This window comes from Cherax quadricarinatus, chromosome 68, assembly GCF_038502225.1.
Source record: "Cherax quadricarinatus isolate ZL_2023a chromosome 68, ASM3850222v1, whole genome shotgun sequence".
In the NCBI taxonomy this organism is placed as follows: Eukaryota; Metazoa; Arthropoda; class Malacostraca; order Decapoda; family Parastacidae; genus Cherax; species Cherax quadricarinatus.
The window spans coordinates 23952322-23970010 of record NC_091359.1 but is presented as its reverse complement, the minus strand read 5'-3'; the positions used below and the strand labels follow the sequence as shown (position 1 = coordinate 23970010).

The 17689-nt window shown below is 38.9% G+C and overlaps 1 protein-coding gene across 1 annotated transcript in view; it reads left to right on the top strand.

Moving 5' to 3' along the window:
• Positions 1–17689, top strand: part of LOC128697882 (rho-related BTB domain-containing protein 1) — a gene marked incomplete at its 5' end in the record, with an annotated part of 58535 nt that overhangs the window by 24831 nt on the left and 16015 nt on the right. Inside the window, 3 exon segments of the mRNA XM_053789877.2 lie at positions 4447–4541; positions 5350–5467; positions 8056–8361. Coding sequence (XP_053645852.2) covers positions 4447–4541; positions 5350–5467; positions 8056–8361 — 519 coding nt within the window.

Genomic DNA, 17689 nt, shown 5'->3' with positions numbered 1-17689 from the left:
AACTCCACGCCTCTTGCCAAGACCCTCGCATTTACTTCTCTTATAACCCCATCTATAAATATATTAAACAACCACGGTGACATCACACATCCTTGTCTAAGGCCTACTTTTACTGGGAAATAATTTCCCTCTTTGGTACATACTCTAACTTGAGCCTCACTATCCTCGTAAAAACTCTTCACTGCTTTCAGTAACCTACCTCCTACACCATACACTTGCAACATCTGCCACATTGCCCCCCTATCCACCCTGTCATATGCCTTTTCCAAATCCATAAGTGCCACAAAGACCTCTTTAGCCTTATCTAAATACTGTTCACTTATATGTTTCACTGTAAACACCTGGTCCACACACCCCCTACCTTTCCTAAAGCCTCCTTGTTCATCTGCTATCCTATTCTCCGTCTTACTCTTAATTCTTTCAATAATAACTCTACCATACACTTTACCAGGTATACTCAGCAGACTTATCCCCCTATAATTTTTGCACTCTCTTTTATCCCCTTTGCCCTTATACAAAGGAACTATGCATGCTCTCTGCCAATCCCTAGGTACCTTACCCTCTTCCATACATTTATTAAATAATTGCACCAACCACTCCAAAACTATATCCCCACCTGCTTTTAACATTTCTATCTTTATCCCATCAATCCCGGCTGCCTTACCCCCTTTCATTTTACCTACTGCCACACGAACTTCCCCCACACTCACAACTGGCTCTTCCTCACTCCTACAAGATGTTATTCCTCCTTGTCCTATACACGAAATCACAGCTTCCCTGTCTTCATCAACATTTAACAATTCCTCAAAATATTCCCTCCATCTTCCCAATACCTCTAACTCTCCATTTAATAACTCTCCTCTCCTATTTTTAACTGACAAATCCATTTGTTCTCTAGGCTTTCTTAACTTGTTAATCTCACTCCAAAACTTTTTCTTATTTTCAACAAAATTTGTTGATAACATCTCACCCACTCTCTCATTTGCTCTCTTTTTACATTGCTTCACCACTCTCTTAACCTCTCTCTTTTTCTCCATATACTCTTCCCTCCTTGCATCACTTCTACTTTGTAAAAACTTCTCATATGCTAACTTTTTCTCCCTTACTACTCTCTTTACATCATCATTCCACCAATCGCTCCTCTTCCCTCCCGCACCCACTTTCCTGTAACCACAAACTTCTGCTGAACACTCTAACACTACATTTTTAAACCTACCCCATACCTCTTCGACCCCATTGCCTATGCTCTCATTAGCCCATCTATCCTCCAATAGCTGTTTATATCTTACCCTAACTGCCTCCTCTTTTAGTTTATAAACCTTCACCTCTCTCTTCCCTGATGCTTCTATTCTCCTTGTATCCCATCTACCTTTTACTCTCAATGTAGCTACAACTAGAAAGTGATCTGATATATCTGTGGCCCCTCTATAAACATGTACATCCTGAAGTCTACTCAACAGTCTTTTATCTACCAATACATAATCCAACAAACTACTGTCATTTCGCCCTACATCATATCTTGTATACTTATTTATCCTCTTTTTCTTAAAATATGTATTACCTATAACTAAACCCCTTTCTATACGAAGTTCAATCAAAGGGCTCCCATTATCATTTACACCTGGCACCCCAAACTTACCTACCACACCCTCTCTAAAAGTTTCTCCTACTTTAGCATCCAGGTCCCCTACCACAATTACTCTCTCACTTGGTTCAAAGGCTCCTATACATTCACTTAACATCTCCTAAAATCTCTCTCTCTCCTCTGCATTCCTCTCTTCTCCAGGTGCATACACGCTTATTATGACCCACTTCTCGCATCCAACCTTTACTTTAATCCACATAATTCTTGAATTTACACATTCATATTCTCTTTTCTCCTTCCATAACTGATCATTTAACATTACTGCTACCCCTTCCTTTGCTCTAACTCTCTCAGATACTCCAGATTTAATCCCATTTATTTCCCCCCACTGAAACTCCCCTACCCCCTTCAGCTTTGTTTCGCTTAGGGCCAGGACATCCAACTTCTTTTCATTCATAACATCAGCAATCATCTGTTTCTTGTCATCCGCACTACATCCACGCACATTTAAGCATCCCAGTTTTATAAAGTTTTTCTTCTTCTCTTTTTTTAGTAAATGTCTACAGGAGAAGGGGTTACTAGCCCATTGCTCCCGGCATTTTAGTCGCCTCATACGACACACATGGCTTACGGAGGAAAGATTCTTTTCCACTTCCCCATGGACAATAGAATAAATAAAGAAGAACAAGAGCTATTTAGAAAAAGGAGAAAACCTAGATGTATGTATATATATATATGCATGTGCATGTCTGTGAAGTGTGACCTAAGTGTAAGTAGGAGTAGCACGATATCCCTGTTATCTAGCGTGTTTATGAGACAGAAAAAGAAACCAGCAATCCTACCATCATGCAAAACAGTTACAGGTTTCTGTTTCACAGCCATCTGGCAGGACGGTAGTACTTCCCTGGGTGGTTGCTGTCTACCAACCTACTATATATATTGTATTGTTTGTGTAAAAAAGTTTTATACACAAACTAATAGTGATAATGTTTGTTCAGTTATTGTGTTGTAAACAATGAATGTATATTTGAACATTGCACCTTACTTTGGTCTCACAGGCCACATAAGTTGCTTAGAAAAGAAAAATATTGGAAAATACAAGAAACCTTTGAATTGGAGGCATTCGCTGCTGTTGCCATACACTGCTCATTTTCTGCCAACTTCACGCTTCTGTATCTCGGTAAGTACTGATGGCAAAATTTTTGTTTTAGGCTTAAAACACTCAGTAAAATAATCCTAACATTTTGGTAAGAAAAAATAATTTTTTTTTTTTTCAAATATTTTGTGACATAGAATGACAGTTTCAGAAAGGGGCCTGCGGCAGTCAAAGGGTTAAACAAATGGAAACATCCTGAATTATACAGGGTTTGTTTACTGCCATGCATGTCCTAAGAGGCAACTAAAATGCTGGGAGCAAGGGGCTTGTAATCCCTTCTCATGTATAAATCACTAAATTTAACCCGTAAATGGTCCAAACGTATATATACATTTTTTCAACATTTGAAAGTATGTGCTGTGTGGTGAAACGTTTCCTCAATAAAGATACCCAAGAGTTGCACATGTGTCTAATTTATCAAAGCCTAATGTGTTAAGTGGAGTGACTGGGTCAAAGGTGGATTGATACACATTTTCTCTGGTGCTGGACCAGAAAAAACGTAATTTTTTTCCTCCGCCCGGCTACCACACCTCATATTTATGTGAAATTTATTGTACTGTGAGTGTATCATGTTTATATGCTATGTAACGTGTTTCTTATATAATTTTGAAGAAAATATCATAGATGGATTGATGAAAAATGTCTATATTAACGTAAAAGAAGACATTTAATGTGCCCAAGAGTGATTATTATTATTTTGTATTAGTACTATTATTACAATGGCATCAAGACTAGAGGGGCACTCTTAGTGATTTTAATGTGTACCTGCACTCCAGCACTGTGTGCAAGTTTATTTAGGTACAGGTAGATGTAAGTATAATTATCAGAGTACATACAAAATATGCAATAACTTTAAAACCCTAGAAATTTTGGAAAGTTTCTAGACATAATGGAGAGACGTGCTCAAAAAGACTGTAAACAAGCCGAGAGGCGTGCAGTGACTGTTTTAGAAAGTCAGGTGGGGGGAGCCATATAGCAAGCTTTGGTCATAACTTGAAATGTCCACATTAGCAGAACACCATAAGGCAAGATGCTGTAAAGCGGGGCCATATTGTAATGGAATATCAGTGTACTACAAGAGCTTCTAATGGATATTTCCTGTACAGGAGTATCTTACATAACGAGGTTAATAGGTGCCGAAAAAGTTCCATTCTCTGCAAAACCACACTGTTTAAAATACTGTTATAATATGTTAAATAAGCGTACGAAGGCATCTTCTTCCAAAATAAATCTGTTTCATCGACATAAAAAATTTGTTCATCATTTTAGCCTCCTTTTTCAGCAGCATTATTATCAGCACTAGCACTTTCACCTACAATTCAAACATTATGGAGCCACTTACACTTTATAAAGTTATAAAACCAGCCACCACTTGCAGAAAAAGTTTTCCTTTTATCTCCATTTTTTTTTACCGCCATATGGATATGTGTTACTATTTTAGCATACGATGTTTCTTCTTCATGATTCTTTATATTTCCAAGTTTTTCTGGTGTTAACTATTTACATTTGTTAGGTTCACAAGCTTCATAACATTTCCTCTTCCTACTCATAATTTCATATAAAAAAGTACATGTACTCATAATAAAAAAAAGTTATAAACTGTGCTATATCAAAACCTGCACTGTTAGGAACCACATTGTACAGGGTATTACTGTAGTTCAACAAATTACTGAAGATAGTCTAATTAAACATAACATGTTTGCAGCTGAGTGGCACATTTGGTGATACAACTCTGGGTAACTTCAACTCAGATACAGAGTGTCTCCTTGGTAGTGACCATAATCAGCCAAGACCAGCCAGGTGAGTCAAGCTGCAGCCTTTCAGTAAGGTGTGATATATTTTAAAATAAAATTAAAGTACAGTGAAACCTTGATAAAGCAGATCCCCCTATGTAACAAACTTTGGCATAACAAGGTACTGGGCTGGAAAGCCTTGATGCAGTGGACTGAGTCTGCTGCATTGAGACCTTGTCCATTAGCAGAAGCATGTTTGTCTTGTAGGCTTCCCATACAATAGACCAAGTCTGCCACATTGTGTATTTTGATACAGCAATTAAATGGAGAGGTTAACACATAAGATTTCATTGACATGTTAACACTTAATACATCAGTTTTCCTTTGATGTTTACAAAGACAGTTTTGCTTCTTAACTAGTCATCTTTGTTTCACTACTTGTGGGTCAGTTGCATCACAGCTTGCATGAAGAAAAAACACTGGTGAAGAACACGCATTTTTTGCGGCATTGTTTTGCTCTGTGTAACACTTGATCAAGTTGGTGAATAACTGAGTTGATAAAGCTTCACAAGGAGCAAAACCTTGTCACACTATAAATTTGCTCAGCACCTGTGTCACAATATAATCTTGCTTGGCACCTGTGTCACACTATAATCTTGCTTGGCATCTGTGTCACAGTATATCTTGCTCGGCACCTGTGTCTCTTTCTTATCAGTGTCAATTATATACCTGTGAATCCAGAGCTTGTCTGGCTAAGATAATTAAAGGTGACTGTGATTTTCTCCTGTAAACTTAATTGGAATTTGTGAACAGTTTATGATAATTATTATGTAAGAATGTTACTTTCTGATATAAAACTATGAATCACATTACAGTCGACTAAAAGAGGCTGTGAAAAGAAGATCGAGCATGCAGACACTACCACAAGACCAGCGACCTGGGATACACAGGGAACTGAATCATGCAGCCTTCCAAGCTATTAGTATAGAGCAGGTACGTGTATATGAACCCCTCTCTATGTTTTAGACCAGAGGTTGGGAAACTGGGAAAAATTACTCTAAATGAAGTAAAAATGAAAATCTCGGGGGTAATGGGGGCTCAATAAATGTATAAATAAAATGACTTTATGACTGTATTCTCCATACAAATGGATTCAATAGACTATTTTGAATCAGAGTGCTCTTGTGTTTTCCAGAATCTGTGGACTTTCAAGTCTAGTAGGGAATTTCACTGTACACAAATTTGCCAACCTCTGTTTTAGACAGTTGTCTCTAGGGCTATATATTGTAAATGTCTAAACAATTAAGCCTGTAATTGTTTTACGTGATGGTAGGATTGCTGGTGTCCTTTTTTCTGTCTCATAAACATGCAAGATTTCAGGTACGTCTTGCTACTTCTACTTACACTTAGGTCACACTACACATACATGTACAAGCACATATATACACACCCCTCTGGGTTTTCTTCTATTTTCTTTCTAGTTCTTATTCTTGTTTATTTCCTCTTATCTCCATGGGGAAGTGGAACAGAATTCTTCCTCCGTAAGCCATGAGTGTTGTTAGAGGCGACTAAAATTCCGGGAGCAAGGGGCTAGTAACCTCTTCTGTATATATTACTAAATGTAAAGGGAGAAACTTTAGTTTTTCCTTTAGGGCCACCCCGCCTCGGTGGGATACGGCCGGTTTGTTGAAAGAAAAGAAAGAAGTCTAAACAATTATTTTATTATATGGGAATAAAGTCACTGTTGAACTGTAATTTTGTTGTTGATAAATCTCTTGAAATATTTTGGAAAAAAATAGGAAAATGTACAAAAAAAAAGTATTAAATTCCAAGCATTAGTTAAACCTGAACATTCCTGAAGAGCTTTGATACTGGTGAAAGGGCTCTTGATCCAAGATATTTGAACAACCTTCCTCTTCCTTGGACAAAGCCTGATTTCCTCTCATTCTCCCATTTTCCTGATCTAAGGAATTGGGCAGTGTCCTCTTCTGACCCTGATTATCTTTCAGTCCTTAGGTGCTGCATGACCCAACACGTTTAATGCTTCCACTTAATATAACAAAAATAATCTCAGACAAACAATTTGCTATGTAAATATTTCAAACAATTTTTTTATAGGGAAATTTTTTAATTGTTGCATCTTTCAAATAATCAGTAAAATTATACAACTAGATGCTGTTTGTGCTTTTCAAAATTGAACCTTTTATTTTAATAAATAATGATTCACATAACAGCAATTATTATATATATTTATATGTTTGAATTCTTCCATAGAAATGTTTTATATAGAAAGTATTTACATTGTTGTATCTTACATGCCATCTTCCATACCACATAGTTCTTTTGCCTTTACTATGATGTAAGATACCCACACATAGTTCTTTTGCCTCTACTAACTCTGATGTAAGATACTCATATCAGCTAATGTTTGAGCTACTGACTCTGATATAAGATACACATATCTGCTGGATGTTTCAGCTGCTGACTCTGATATAAGATGTTCACATATACCTGTTTGATGTTTAATCTACTGACTCTTAATATTTCCATATTTCCATACCCTCCTTCCAGTGCTTCCCCAGATGTCTGCTGCATCTTTCTACCCTACATCATCTTAATCAACTTGCACCATCATTCTACATGACTAAACCATCTCAACAACTCTACCATTCTTTGAATTATGCCCTTATACCACCATACCACATCTAATTTCTTCATTGCTTATTTTGTGCATAATATTCACAATACATTTACATCTACAGGACCTTAAATTCCAATATTAACCTTGACCTAAAACGCTTTCTTGATAGTTGCGACAGAACCCACAGGCACAATACCAGACACAAACATCTCTATGACATTCCCCGTGTCCGACTAAACCTTTACAAAAATTCAATGTATGTCAAAGGCCCTTAAATCTGGAACACCCTACCTGACAATTCTAAAACTGCAGACACATTCATCACCTTCAAAACTACCATCAGAAAACATCTTATCTCCCTGATACACCCTGTCAACTAATTACACGAATACCACCTGGTGGTTAACACTTACACTCACTCACCCATTTGACCATAAACAGAAATATCAATATCAATCTCAAAATGATGAATCTTAACTAGTCATAAGTTGGCCTGTGATACTCCAATACTGAAACTATGTATAGTGCCAAAACAAAAGCATTCACATTGCTAAACTCACAAACTAGTATTTAGTCACTTAGCCATAATACCAACTTACCTCATAATTTTGTAATATTTTAAACTTAAGATTTAATTTAAGTCTGCCCGAAATGCCTAGCCATGGTAGGTGTTCTAGTGGTACACTCTGTAATTATTATTTTACTACATGTAAACCACACAATAACCAAATTCTGTAAACTCAGCATTGTAATCCTTATAGAGAATAAACTTTGAATTTGAGTTTGAATTTGAATTTACCATCGCCATGGAATTTTTTATGCTGCCTCGTAGCTGCAGCATTCTTCACACTCATACAGGTGTTTTACTACTATTGTATTTAAATACATTTATTGCTATTTTTATATTCAGTGAAACTTTTTTTCTTCCATTTTCTTGTAGTGGGATGACAGAGGTAGTGAACAAAGTAGCTGTGATCACAGTCCCCGCCAGACTCCGGCTTGGGTACCCATTCAAACAGTGGTGCACCTCAGTAAACTGGTCAGCGGTATTGTACTCCGTGTATTAGTACACTTCCTCTACACTGGCACCATATTTTGTCGCGAGTGCCACTTACCATCCACTGATTTGAGTGAACTTAAACAAGCTGCCGAGTTCTTAGAATTGCCAGAGCTTCAAATGTACGTCACAAATCTAATGAAAAAGGAGGAATTTTTAAATAATGATTTGTCCCAACAGTACCTGCAGGTGAGTCTACATCTTTTGTTTTCTTTAAGTATGTACTCACCTGTTTATTTTTGCAGTGTTCAAGTTTCAGCTCCTGGGCCCTGTGTGATGTCTTCCAAGCCATATATGGTTTTTCATAGGAGTATTTTATATGCAGACTCATGTATGGAGTTAGTCTCTATTTCCTCCTCCTCCAGTGCATTGCACTTGCTTACTGTCCTCACACTGCACAAGTTTTTCCTTATACAGTATCTCCTTGGTTCATTTTAGGTTTTATGTTCCATGTCTTCCCCATCATACTGGTCCATCTTATGAAACATTCTGTCAATATTAACTTCGTTAATATTGTTGTATACAGTATTTTGTTTGCTGTGGCCATGTAACCTCTGTTCTCTTGAGATTACAATGGTATGAGGTTCATCTCTTCAAGCCTGTTCTGATATCTCTAATCCTTAATTGCAGGGAAAAGCCTGGTAGCAAATCTTTGAACCTTCCTCAGTTTTCTTATATGTTGAAGAGGTGTAGGTTCCATGCTGGAGCTGTATTGACAGTATTGTCCTCAAGAAGTGGTATATATTGAAGAAATCCTTGTTCATGTTCCTGCAGACTTTTAATTATATTTGCCAGCATTGCTAATGATGCTGATGCTATTGTATTGATGTTGGCCTCTGCTGATAGGTTTAGTGTCCTTTTTTTTTTTTGTATACATACCAGTCGTCTCCCACCAAGGCAGGGTTACCCAAAAAAGAAAAAAGCACTTTCAAGGTTTTTCTTCTTTTTACATTTAGTAATTTATACAAGAGAAGGGGTTACTAGCCTCTTGCTCTGGTATGTTAGCTGCTTCTTATGACATGCATGGTGAAGGAGGAAGGATTCTTCTCCACTTTACCATGGAGGGGTTCAGTGTTGTCTACCCAAAAGTCTTTCTTATTTTTTCCTCACAGAAAATTGCCTCAAACTAACTTCATATAGTCTGTCTGTGTCATGTTACATGATTTTGAAATTTTCTATCTGCACTCTTCACATTAGTTTTGCATCATCTACAAACAAGTTCATGTAGGAATATCTCTCTTCTGACAGGTCATTGTTTTTTCACCATTTGCAGACAGGGTCATGTAGGAATATCTTTAATCTGGTTGGTCAGTGACATACATCAAGAACAGCTCAGGACAGGAAACTAATCCCTGGGAAACCTCTTGCTGCTTCTCTCTGTTTCTATATCTCTCACTCTGACCCTTTATACTCTCTCTGTCAAGTACTTATATTTGCAGTGAACTTTCTTATAACTCAGTCTGATTTTCCAGGGTGTAAATAATTCTCATGTGAGATGCTGCATCAGATGCCTCTTGTAGGTTACTCAGTCTTGATTTTCCTTATTTGAATCTATGATGCTGGTCTGTAGTGAACCTTGTCCTCTCCAGCTGAGTTTACCTGGAGAGAGTTCCGGGGGCCAGCGTCCCTGTGGCCCAGTCTATGACCAGGCTTCATGGTGGATCAGGGCCTGATCAACCAGGCTCTTACTGCTGGTGCACGCAATCCAATGTACAAACCACAGCTCGGCTGGTCAGGTACCGACTTTAGGTGCTTTGTCCAGTGCCTGTTTGAAGACAGCCAGGGGTCAACTGATTTGTCAGCTCTTCTCTGTCTCTAATACTTTGCAGGATAAACGTGTCTGTTGCCTTGATTACTGGTATTATGCTTGCAGTTTCTCAGGTTGCTGGTATCTCTTCTGTCTTTAATGTAATATTGAATAGTTTTGTTAGTGACTTAGGAACTGTGCTCTCTCTTTCAGTGTTTACAACGATGTCTTGTTGCTTCTTTGACAGTTCAGCTCCTTATGATATGCTATTTCTTAATATTCATTCACTTCCATGTGCTCTAATATTCCTTTGGACAGAGTTCAACATTTCTGGCAAGTATTCCAATTCACTATAATTCTTATCTTTTGCCTAGTTCCTAGTTCCAGCTGATTCCTGTTATTATATTATTTTATATTATTATTTTTTATTATCACACCGGCCGATTCCCACCAAGGCAGGGTGGCCCGAAAAAGAAAAACTTTCACCATCATTCACTCCATCACTGTCTTGCCAGAAGGGTGCTTTACACTACAGTTTTTAAACTGCAACATTAACACCCCTCCTTCAGAGTGCAGGCACTGTACTTCCCATCTCCAGGACTCAAGTCCGGCCTGCCGGTTTCCCTGAATCCCTTCATAAATGTTACTTTGCTCACACTCCAACAGCACGTCAAGTATTAAAAACCATTTGTCTCCATTCACTCCTATCAAACACGCTCACGCATGCCTGCTGGAAGTCCAAGCCCCTCGCACACAAAACCTCCTTTACCCCCTCCCTCCAACCCTTCCTAGGCCAACCCCTACCCCGCCTTCCTTCCACTACAGACTGATACACTCTTGAAGTCATTCTGTTTCGCTCCATTCTCTCTACATGTCCGAACCACCTCAACAACCCTTCCTCAGCCCTCTGGACAACAGTTTTGGTAATCCTGCACCTCCTCCTAACTTCCAAACTACGAATTCTCTGCATTATATTCACACCACACATTGCCCTCAGACATGACATCTCCACTGCCTCCAGCCTTCTCCTCGCTGCAACATTCATCACCCACGCTTCACACCCATATAAGAGCGTTGGTAAAACTATACTCTCATACATTCCCCTCTTTGCCTCCAAGGACAAAGTTCTTTGTCTCCACAGACTCCTAAGTGCACCACTCACTCTTTTTCCCTCATCAATTTTATGATTCACCTCATCTTTCATAGACCCATCCGCTGACACGTCCACTCCCAAATATCTGAATACGTTCACCTCCTCCATACTCTCTCCCTCCAATCTGATATTCAATCTTTCATCACCTAATCTTTTTGTTATCCTCATAACCTTACTCTTTCCTGTATTCACCTTTAATTTTTTTCTTTTGCACACCCTACCAAATTCATCCACCAATCTCTGCAACTTCTCTTCAGAATCTCCCAAGAGCACAGTGTCATCAGCAAAGAGCAGCTGTGACAACTCCCACTTTGTGTGTGATTCTTTATCTTTTAACTCCACGCCTCTTGCCAAGACCCTCGCATTTACTTCTCTTACAACCCCATCTATAAATATATTAAACAACCACGGTGACATCACACATCCTTGTCTAAGGCCTACTTTTACTGGGAAAAAATTTCCCTCTTTCCTACATACTCTAACTTGAGCCTCACTATCCTCGTAAAAACTCTTCACTGCTTTCAGTAACCTACCTCCTACACCATACACTTGCAACATCTGCCACATTGCCCCCCTATCCACCCTGTCATACGCCTTTTCCAAATCCATAAATGCCACAAAGACCTCTTTAGCCTTATCTAAATACTGTTCACTTATATGTTTCACTGTAAACACCTGGTCCACACACCCCCTACCTTTCCTAAAGCCTCCTTGTTCATCTGCTATCCTATTCTCCGTCTTACTCTTAATTCTTTCAATTATAACTCTACCATACACTTTACCAGGTACACTCAACAGACTTATCCCCCTATAATTTTTGCACTCTCTTTTATCCCCTTTGCCTTTATACAAAGGAACTATGCATGCTCTCTGCCAATCCCTAGGTACCTTACCCTCTTCCATACATTTATTAAATAATTGCACCAACCACTCCAAAACTATATCCCCACCTGCTTTTAACATTTCTATCTTTATCCCATCAATCCCGGCTGCCTTACCCCCTTTCATTTTACCTACTGCCTCACGAACTTCCCCCACACTCACAACTGGCTCTTCCTCACTCCTACAAGATGTTATTCCTCCTTGCCCTATACACGAAATCACAGATTCCCTATCTTCATCAACATTTAACAATTCCTCAAAATATTCCTTCCATCTTCCCAATACCTCTAACTCTCCATTTAATAACTCTCCTCTCCTATTTTTAACTGACAAATCCATTTGTTCTCTAGGCTTTCTTAACTTGTTAATCTCACTCCAAAACTTTTTCTTATTTTCAACAAAATTTGTTGATAACATCTCACCCACTCTCTCATTTGCTCTCTTTTTACATTGCTTCACCACTCTCTTAACTTCTCTCTTTTTCTCCATATACTCTTCCCTCCTTGCATCACTTCTACTTTGTAAAAACTTCTCATATGCTAACTTTTTCTCCCTTACTACTCTCTTTACATCATCATTCCACCAATCGCTCCTCTTCCCTCCTGCACCCACTTTCCTGTAACCACAAACTTCTGCTGAACACTCTAACACTACATTTTTAAACCTACCCCATACCTCTTCGACCCCATTGCCTATGCTCTCATTAGCCCATCTATCCTCCAATAGCTGTTTATATCTTACCCTAACTGCCTCCTCTTTTAGTTTATAAACCTTCACCTCTCTCTTCCCTGATGCTTCTATTCTCCTTGTATCCCATCTACCTTTTACTCTCAGTGTAGCTACAACTAGAAAGTGATCTGATATATCTGTGGCCCCTCTATAAACATGTACATCCTGAAGTCTACTCAACAGTCTTTTATCTACCAATACATAATCCAACAAACTACTGTCATTTCGCCCTACATCATATCGTGTATACTTATTTATCCTCTTTTTCTTAAAATATGTATTACCTATAACTAAACCCCTTTCTATACAAAGTTCAATCAAAGGGCTCCCATTATCATTTACACCTGGCACCCCAAACTTACCTACCACACCCTCTCTAAAAGTTTCTCCTACTTTAGCATTCAAGTCCCCTACCACAATTACTCTCTCACTTGGTTCAAAGGCTCCTATACATTCACTTAACATCTCCCAAAATCTCTCTCTCTCCTCTGCATTCCTCTCTTCTCCAGGTGCATACACGCTTATTATGACCCACTTCTCGCATCCAACCTTTACTTTAATCCACATAATTCTTGAATTTACATATTCATATTCTCTTTTCTCCTTCCATAACTGATCATTTAACATTACTGCTACCCCTTCCTTTGCTCTAACTCTCTCAGATACTCCAGATTTAATCCCATTTATTTCCCCCCACTGAAACTCTCCTACCCCCTTCAGCTTTGTTTCGCTTAGGGCCAGGACATCCAACTTCTTTTCATTCATAACATCAGCAATCATCTGTTTCTTGTCATCCGCACTACATCCACGCACATTTAAGCAACCCAGTTTTATAAAGTTTTTCTTCTTCTCTTTTTTAGTAATTGTATACAGGAGAAGGGGTTACTAGCCCATTGCTCCCGGCATTTTAGTCGCCTCATACGACACGCATGGCTTACGGAGGAAAGATTCTTTTCCACTTCCCCATGGACAATAGAAGAAATAAAAAAGAACAAGAGCTATTTAGAAAAAGGAGAAAAACCTAGATGTATGTATATATATATATGCATGTGCGTGTCTGTGAAGTGTGACCAAAGTGTAAGTAGGAGTAGCAAGATATATAATATTGACAAGTTAATGAATAAGACACTTGTGCAACACCTGTGTATCTGTGTTGCCAAAATATTTTACTTGTGCAGCAGGCTTCTTCAGCTGCAAAAAGGCGAGTATAATGTTTGAGATAGCAAAAAAAATAGTAATTTTAAGGTTGTTGGCCCCTCAGACTTGATGGGAGGTGGTCAGTGCCTCAGCCTCCAATCAAGCCACCTCTTGTCATAGCTGAGAGATTGAACACCTCAGAATTGCTTCTTCAGTTGTCTCCAGTTTTATATTCGCCTGTATTCTACTGAAGCTTGTTGCACAGAAAAAATATTTCAGCAATATAGATAACCAAGTATTACTCATGAGTATCATTCATTCCTATTAACCCTTTAACTATGTTCAACATACTAGTACACAAGTGCCTGCAGTGTGTCCAACATACTAGTATGCAAATGCCTACAGTGTGTTCAGCGTACTAGTATGCACAATTTTTCGTACCCACAAATCTGCCACCTGCCAATACTTTTGTCCTCACGACAACTCTTTGGTTCTCCTTCCATCTGATCAGGGTGTACACAGTGTATCATGGTTAACTACTCAGGGGATGACCGTGTGTCCAGTGTACTAATATGCTTCACTAGCAAAAGTAAACAAAGGAACCAGGAGCTGTTGTTCCACTGCCAGCTTCCCTACCAGCAAACAGGGTGTGCAAGTGACTTACTCAGTCCAAATTTATTACAAATTTATGATATTAACTGTGGAATTCAGCCATAAATCACATTAGCTATACTATTTAACTGATTCTGCCCAGAAAGAATTAACTCTGTGGCACTTGAGATATGCTTGAGGCATATTCCTTTAAGAAAAAAGGAAGAGAAGATGTAAACTAGATAGAGAGAGATGGTCCCTATACAGGTGAAGGCGAAGAATTACAGAGCTGCTGAATGGGGCCAGTATATTTGAAATATGAAGGAAGGCACTGGGTAGAGAAATAGCAAGTATCAAACTTAAGCTTAAGGAATCATACAGGAGACAAGAAGCTCAAGAAGAACTAAAAGCCATAAATGAAATTGAAAGAAATCCAAAATATTTCTTTTCCTATGCCAAATCTAAGGCAAAAACAACATCTAGTATTGGGCCCCTGCTTAGACGAGATGGGACATACGCAGATTACAGCAAGGAAATTAGTGAGATACTAAGGTCCCAGTTTGACTCTGTGTTTAGTGAGCTGCTAACCAGACTAAGAGTTGATGACCTAAATGAATTTTTTATGACTGAGACTCAGAATTTGGTCAATTCAAAAATCTCTGATATTATCCTAACACCACATGACTTCGAAAAGGCAACAAATGACATGCCCATGCACTCTGCCCCAGGTCCAGACTCATGGAACTCCATGTTTATCAACAGCTGCAAGAAGTCCCTGTCACATGCCTTTAGCATTCTTGTGTCCATGCTCCCTCAAGTCATCCCACAGTCACTTAAAACAACAGACATAGCCCCACTCCATAAAGGGGGCAGTAAAGCAGTAGCAAAGAATTACAGATCGATAGCATTAACGTCCCATATCATAAAAATCTTTGAAAGGGTTGTAAGAAGAAAGATTGCTGCCCACCTAGATACCTATCAGTTACACAACCCAGGGCAGCATGGTTTTAGAGCAGGCCACTCCTGCCTGTCCCAACTACTGGATCACTGTGACAAGGTCTTGTACACTCTAGAGGACAAACAAAATGCAGATGTAGTATACACAGTCTTTGCGAAGAACTTTGACAAGTGCGATCATGGTGTAATAGTACACAAAATGTGTGATAAAGGAATAATAGGAAAAGTTGGTAGATAGATCTGTAACTTCCTAACAAACAGAACACAAAGAGTAATGGTAAACAGAGTACAGTCTGAGGCAGCTACGGTGAAAAGCTCTGTACTGTGAAAGCGAATACTGTGCCTTGGCACAATACTCACTCCCATCCTATTCCTCATCCACATATCTGAGATAGGCAGAGATGTAAATCATAGAAAAAAAAAAAACATACCATACCAATCGTGTCATTACGATTTTGTGAGTCATGTAAATCAGTAGTTTGTTGGATTATGTATTGGTAGATAAAAGACTGTTGAGTAGACTTCAGGATGTACATGTTTATAGAGGGGCCACAGATATATCAGATCACTTTCTAGTTGTAGCTACACTGAGAGTAAAAGGTAGATGGGATACAAGGAGAATAGAAGCATCAGGGAAGAGAGAGGTGAAGGTTTATAAACTAAAAGAGGAGGCAGTTAGGGTAAGATATAAACAGCTGTTGGAGGATAGATGGGCTAATGAGAGCATAGGCAATGGGGTCGAAGAGGTATGGGGTAGGTTTAAAAATGTAGTGTTAGAGTGTTCAGCAGAAGTTTGTGGTTACAGGAAAGTGGGTGCGGGAGGGAAGAGGAGTGATTGGTGGAATGATGATGTAAAGAGAGTAGTAAGGGAGAAAAAGTTAGCATATGAGAAGTTTTTACAAAGTAGAAGTGATGCAAGGAGGGAAGAGTATATGGAGAAAAAGAGAGAGGTTAAGAGAGTGGTGAAGAAATGTAAAAAGAGAGCAAATGAGAGTGGGTGAGATGTTATCAACAAATTTTGTTGAAAATAAGAAAAAGTTTTGGAGTGAGATTAACAAGTTAAGAAAGCCTAAAGAACAAATGGATTTGTCAGTTAAAAATAGGAGAGGAGAGTTATTAAATGGAGAGTTAGAGGTATTGGGAAGATGGAGGGAATATTTTGAGGAATTGTTAAATGTTGATGAAGATAGGGAAGCTGTGATTTCGTGTATAGGACAAGGAGGAATAACATCTTGTAGGAGTGAGGAAGAGCCAGTTGTGAGTGTGGGGGAAGTTCGTGAGGCAGTAGGTAAAATGAAAGGGGGTAAGGCAGCCGGGATTGATGGGATAAAGATAGAAATGTTAAAAGCAGGTGGGGATATAGTTTTGGAGTGGTTGGTGCAATTATTTAATAAATGTATGGAAGAGGGTAAGGTACCTAGGGATTGGCAGAGAGCATGCATAGTTCCTTTGTATAAAGGCAAAGGGGATAAAAGAGAGTGCAAAAATTATAGGGGGATAAGTCTGCTGAGTATACCTGGTAAAGTGTATGGTAGAGTTATAATTGAAAGAATTAAGAGTAAGACGGAGAATAGGATAGCAGATGAACAAGGAGGCTTTAGGAAAGGTAGGGGGTGTGTGGACCAGGTGTTTACAGTGAAACATATAAGTGAACAGTATTTAGATAAGGCTAAAGAGGTCTTTGTGGCATTTATGGATTTGGAAAAGGCATTTGACAGGGTGGATAGAGGGGCAATGTGGCAGATGTTGCAAGTGTATGGTGTAGGAGGTAGGTTACTGAAAGCAGTGAAGAGTTTTTACGAGGATAGTGAGGCTCAAGTTAGAGTATGTAGGAAAGAGGGAAATTATTTCCCAGTAAAAGTAGGCCTTAGACAAGGATGTGTGATGTCACCGTGGTTGTTTAATATATTTATAGATGGGGTTGTAAGAGAAGTAAATGCGAGGGTCTTGGCAAGAGGCGTGGAGTTAAAAGATAAAGAATCACACACAAAGTGGGAGTTGTCACAGCTGCTCTTTGCTGATGACACTGTGCTCTTGGGAGATTCTGAAGAGAAGTTGCAGAGATTGGTGGATGAATTTGGTAGGGTGTGCAAAAGAAGAAAATTAAAGGTGAATACAGGAAAGAGTAAGGTTATGAGGATAACAAAAAGATTAGGTGATGAAAGATTGAATATCAGATTGGAGGGAGAGAGTATGGAGGAGGTGAATGTATTCAGATATTTGGGAGTGGACGTGTCAGCGGATGGGTCTATGAAAGATGAGATGAATCATAGAATTGATGAGGGGAAAAGAGTGAGTGGTGCACTTAGGAGTCTGTGGAG